The 5,702-nt window shown below is 61.1% G+C and overlaps 3 protein-coding genes across 3 annotated transcripts; all 3 read left to right on the top strand.

Annotated features, from left to right (window-relative positions):
• Positions 1 to 574: 574 nt before the first annotated feature.
• On the top strand, positions 575 to 937 carry TRAVEDRAFT_127257 (uncharacterized protein; the record flags this gene model as incomplete). Its single annotated transcript, XM_008042233.1, has 1 exon — positions 575 to 937. A coding segment is annotated over one exon (363 nt), but the record flags the coding sequence as incomplete, so codon positions are not given.
• Positions 938 to 1,924: 987 nt separating this feature from the next.
• On the top strand, positions 1,925 to 2,107 carry TRAVEDRAFT_79659 (uncharacterized protein; the record flags this gene model as incomplete). Its single annotated transcript, XM_008042232.1, has 1 exon — positions 1,925 to 2,107. A coding segment is annotated over one exon (183 nt), but the record flags the coding sequence as incomplete, so codon positions are not given.
• A 36-nt stretch (positions 2,108 to 2,143) lies between these two features.
• TRAVEDRAFT_91226 (uncharacterized protein) lies at positions 2,144 to 2,611 on the top strand (the record flags this gene model as incomplete). Its single annotated transcript, XM_008042231.1, has 1 exon — positions 2,144 to 2,611. A coding segment is annotated over one exon (468 nt), but the record flags the coding sequence as incomplete, so codon positions are not given.
• Positions 2,612 to 5,702: the final 3,091 nt, after the last annotated feature.

The raw sequence follows: 5,702 nt of genomic DNA, 5'->3' as shown, positions 1-5,702 counted from the left end.
TCACGCTCACCTTATCGCACACCGGCTATACCTACATTCTTTCCTATGATACGCTACTTGCTACCTACCGCGCGACTGCGCATTCTCGCCTTTCTCTTACCCCTGCGCCACTTCCGTATATCGTTCGCCATCGATTCATCGTTTCCATTTACGGTACATGCTCGCGTTCCGCGCCTTTCCATCTCCCGCCTCGTGTTCCCGCTCGTCGCTCGCGCGGCGCTCACATATACCGGCCGCCTCTCGTTTCGACCCCCTCAGTCTTGCACTCGTACCACGAGCGCGCCGTACTGAGGGTGAGTCTTACTTACGCCCCGTTCCCGTTCGGACTCTTTACTCATGTACTCGGCTCGCAGTCTTTGTCTGTTCGCCCACAGGTACATAATATATCAGTCTTGCACTCGTACCACGAGCGCGCCGTACTGAGGTCTTTGTCTGTTCGCCCACAGATCCCGCTGCACGCTCCGCCAGGTTATGAGCCCTGCGTGAAGGCCTTACCTGCAAGACTCACACGCACACGCACACCCGCTTCTTATCCCACGCTCTACCTGCTTCCCATCTCGTCCATCTGCTCGCTATGTCATCTACTCCATCCCTCGCCGACTTCGTCTCCGCCCTCGACAAGCTCGAAGTGCGTGGAAAGAACTGGGTCTCCTTCAAGCGCCGATTCACCATCGCTGTGCGCCAGAAGGAGGTCTGGGACCACTTCGATGGCTCAGCCACGCGCCCGTCTCCTGCCGTCGCTGATGCACCGACCGCCGACGAGGAGAAGGAGCTCAAGGCCTGGACGAAAGCCGAGAACACCGCCCTCTACCTGCTCTCGCTGAAGACTCCCGAAGCGATCTTCTCGAAGTACGAGGATCGCGAGACGGTCGCACTCATGTGGGCCGCTATCAGCGACGAGTTCACGAAGAAGTCGCTCCTCTATCGCACGACCCTCCGCGCTGAGTTCATGGGCATGCGCTGCGCTCACGGTGCGGATCTCCATCTCGAGTTCGACCGTGTTCGCGCCGCCTACGATGAACTCCTCAACGTCGGCATCAACATCAGCGACGGCGAGTACGCCTCAATGCTCGTCACTTTCCTCCCTTCCGAGCTCTCTTCGTTCGTCTCGCAGCTCTCCGCGACGGCGAAGCTCTCTCAACGTCTACACCCAACCACTGCCGGCACAGCTGCGGATACCGGAACCGCCGCTGACGCTGACAAGCCTATCATCGCCCCCGACCTCCTTATGGAGCTGGCGCTCGAGGAGTGGGATAGGAGGCAGCTGGACAAGAAGACGAAGGGGAAGGGGAAGGACGCCGGCGTCGCTGCCGCTGCACTCTCGAGTGAGAAGCCAAAGTCGAAGGGACGTGTCGGTCCACGCAGGCCTGTTGGGGTTTGCTGGACGTGTGGAGGAAAGGGTCACAGGCAAGCAGCCTGTCCGAGCTCGAAGGACGACAAGAAGGGCAAGGACGGTGGCAACAAACCGAACGCCCCCGCTGCGGGTGGTACGGGTGCTGTTGCTGCTGCGTGGACGCCGCATGTCGACGATGTCGACGGCGCATGGGCCGTTTTTGCGAACGAACCGCTGCCTCCCATGCGCGACGCCTGGTCGGACACTGCCTCCGACGTTCCCAGCTCTATGCCCGAGCTTGCCACGCCTGCCGCCTCTGACTGCGACTCTATGCCCGAGCTACAGTCTGTCACAGCCTCGGTGGACTCAATTGCCCCATCTGAGTGCTACGCTCGCCCGTCCTACGCCGACGAAGCGACGACGCCCACCCCAGAGCCTCTACCAATGCAGACGCGCCTTGCCGGCGTGTCCGTCTGGCTCGAAGAGCTGCCCAGAGCAGGAGAGTTCGACGCCGTCTCTCCCGAGGACCTGGTCTATGCCGCACCTGTCCTACCCTCTGACTTCGCTGCCGCCGCGACCTCTTCTCAGCCAATCGACCTCTATGACTCGGGGGCTAGTCACCATATGTCCCCGCACCGCCAGGACTTCGTCTCGCTCTCAGAGACGCGCATGACACTCAATGCCGCGAACCAACAGACGTTCCGCGCAGAGGGTGTCGGGGAGATGGTCCTCCCTGTTCCGAACGGCTCTGCGCCTGACACCCGCATCCGTCTCACCAATGTTCTCTATGCACCAGACGTTGGCTACAACCTCATCTCCGTAGGCCGCATCGACGACGCTGGCTACGCGACCACCTTTGCCGGCGGCAAGTGCGTCATCATCGACACAGAGGGCAACACTGTCGGCACCATCCCCAAGAAGGGCGGCCTCTACGTCGTGCGACGTGAGCGCGACGACTCGGAACCAACAGCGGCTGCAACCACCGTCGAGGAGATCACCGAGATGGAGGCCCACCGCCGCTTCGCACATGTTCCCATCCGTGCGATCAAGGAGCTCATTTCGCGTGGCTTCATCACCGGCATCAAGCTCGCACCCTCGAAGGAGCCCCATACCTGCGAGGCGTGCATTCGCGCGAAGAGCACACGCCAGCCTGTCCCTTCCGTACGCGAGGGCGATCGTGCGGAGCATCTAGGCGACGAGGTTCACTCAGACACCTGGGGTCCTGCTCGTATTGCGACTCTGGGCGGCCGCAAGTACTACGTCAGTTTCACAGACGACGCGACGCGTTTCACCACTGTCTACCTCATGCGCACGAAGAGCGAAACCTTCGTCAACTACCAGGCATATGAGGCGTGGCTCGAGCGCCACGAGGACGTTCGCATCAAGCACCTGAACATTGACCGCGGCGGCGAGTACCTCAGCGACGTGTTCATAGCGCACCTCGACGCGCACGGCGTTGAACTCAAGCTGTCCGTGCATGACACGCACGAGCACGCTGGCGTCTCGGAACGGCTCAACCTCACGCTCATGAACAAGGTCCGCGCTCTTTTGATCTCATCTGGGCTCCCACGTTTCCTCTGGGGCGAGGCTCTCTTGCATGCTGTCTGGCTCAAGAACCGCACGTCAACTAAGGCTCTTGGGGGCCGCACACCGTACGAGGCTGTCACTGGCAGTCCGCCGAACCTCTCGGGTGTTCCTGTCTGGGGCGCACAAGTCTGGGTCCACAGCACTGCTGCCGGCAAGGTCGGTGATCGAGCAGTCGCTGCACGCTGGGTTGGCTTTGATGGGCAGAGCAAAGGACATCGGGTATACTGGCCCGAGCGGCGTTCCGTCACTGTCGAGCGCAATGTGCGTTTCGCCGCGCCGAACCTCCCGGCACCGTTCGCTGATGACGACGCTGCGGAGCTTGAGGGGGAGGATGAAGCGGACGATGACAAGTCCGCAACGTCCGAACCCGAGCCGCCTGAAGCGAAGGACGAGCCTGCTGCGAAGCCGACCACGCCCATCGCAAACCTGCCCCCAGCGCCAGCGTCGGACCCTGCCGCACGCCCCACACGTGCTCGCATGCCATCGCGCATTGTGCGCGACATCTTGGAAGGCCGCGGGGCTGACCAGGAGCTGCCGCGTGGCGTACGCGTCCAGGACGCAAGGGATGAAGAAGACGCAGTGGAGGACCTGCTGGAGGAGGTGGACGGAGTGGCGATGGCCGCAGCTCAGGCGCAGGAGGAGGGACTCGACCCTGCCTCGCTCGCAGAGGCGAAGCGCCGCCCGGAGTGGCCGCGCTGGGAGGAGGCGATGAAGGAGGAGATGGACGCGCTTCAGAAGCATCGCACCTGGCGACTCGAGCAACCCCCGCAAGGCACTAACGTGGTTAGTTGCAGATGGGTTTTCCACGCCAAGAAGGACGCAAACGGCAACGTCTATCGCTACCGCGCACGCCTCGTTGCGCGCGGTTTCTCGCAAATCCCAGGTATCGACTTCTTCGACACCTACGCACCTGTCGCAAAGACTGCTTCCATTCGCATCGCGCTCGCTTTTGCCGCACGTCACGACTTTGAAGTCCATCAAGTCGACGTGAAGTCAGCGTACCTGAATGGTGAGTTCGATGAACACGAGGTCATTTATATGTCTGTCCCGCCGGGCGTCCAGCTGACCGATGATCCTGCTCTGGCGTTGCGCCTGCTTCGTCCCCTGTACGGACTGCGCCAGAGCGCGAGACATTGGCACAAGAAGCTGCGCCAAGTGCTTGAGGAGCTGCTCGACATGCATCCATGCGATGTCGATCAGGCCGTTTTCTTCCGCGTTGCGGGGAGCGATCTCATTGTCATTGTGGTGCATGTTGACGACCTGACAATTGTTGCTTCATCAACGAAGCTCATTGTTTTGGTTAAGTCTAAGCTGCGTGAGGCGTTCGAGATCTCGGATGAGGGTGAGATCCACTGGATCTTAGGTTTTGCGGTGATTCGCGACCGGCCTACCCGCACCCTCTCCCTGTCTCAAACAGCGTACATCGAAGCGATCATTCGTCGCTTTGGCCTCGAAGACGCGAAGTCACTTACGACGCCGATGGACCCGCACGTACAGCTGACGACCGAGCAGTCGCCTAAGACAACGGCCGAGGTGGCAGAGATGCGGAATGTCCCGTACCGCGAAGCGGTTGGCTCACTCATGTACGCATCTCTGGGCACGCGTCCGGATATCACGTACGCCGTCTCCGTTCTGTCGCGCTTCTCGGAGAACCCGGGACGCGCGCACTGGGAGGCGTGCAAGCGTGTGTTCCGCTACCTCGCAGGGACCAAAGCCCTCCGCCTGACGTATGGCGCGAAGGAGCTCGACCTCGTGGGTTTCACGGACGCCGATGGCTCCATGCACGATGATCGCAAGGCCGTCTCTGGCTACGCGTTCCTCATCGACGGCGGAGCCGTCGCATGGGCGTCGAAGAAGCAGGAGATCATCTCCTTGTCCACCACCGAGTCCGAGTACGTCGCGATCACGCACGCGACAAAGGAAGCTCTCTGGCTCCGCTCGCTCATCGGACAGGTCTTCGCGCCGTTCACCGAGGCCATCCCGCTCAACAGCGACAACCAGTCCGCCATCGCCCTCACCCGCGACCACCAGTATCACGCCCGCACTAAACACATCGACATCCGCTATCACTTCATCCGCTGGGTCGTCGAAGACAAGAAGATCAAGCTTGTCTATTGCCCGACGAACGACATGGTCGCCGACGTCCTTACGAAAGCGCTCCCCTCGCCGAAGGTCAAGCACTTTGCGTCCACCCTTGGCCTGCTCTAGGATTGAGGGGGAGTGTTGGAGCAAGCAATCCGAGCGCAGCGGACACGCAAGCTCCCGACGACCGCGCCGTGCGCCGCGCCCGCGCACCGTTGTGCGCGACGTGCGCACTCGTCGTGCCTCACGCTCACCTTATCGCACACCGGCTATACCTACATTCTTTCCTATGATACGCTACTTGCTACCTACCGCGCGACTGCGCATTCTCGCCTTTCTCTTACCCCTGCGCCACTTCCGTATATCGTTCGCCATCGATTCATCGTTTCCATTTACGGTACATGCTCGCGTTCCGCGCCTTTCCATCTCCCGCCTCGTGTTCCCGCTCGTCGCTCGCGCGGCGCTCACATATACCGGCCGCCTCTCGTTTCGACCCCCTCAGTCTTGCACTCGTACCACGAGCGCGCCGTACTGAGGGTGAGTCTTACTTACGCCCCGTTCCCGTTCGGACTCTTTACTCATGTACTCGGCTCGCAGTCTTTGTCTGTTCGCCCACAGGTACATAATATATCAGTCTTGCACTCGTACCACGAGCGCGCCGTACTGAGGTCTTTTGTCTGTTCGCCCACAGATCCCGCTG

The sequence above is a fragment of the Trametes versicolor genome (assembly GCF_000271585.1).
Source record: "Trametes versicolor FP-101664 SS1 unplaced genomic scaffold TRAVEscaffold_8, whole genome shotgun sequence".
Lineage (NCBI taxonomy): Eukaryota > Fungi > Basidiomycota > Agaricomycetes > Polyporales > Polyporaceae > Trametes > Trametes versicolor.
The sequence above is the reverse complement of the archived record's forward strand: the minus strand, read 5'-3'. Positions and strand labels throughout refer to the sequence as shown.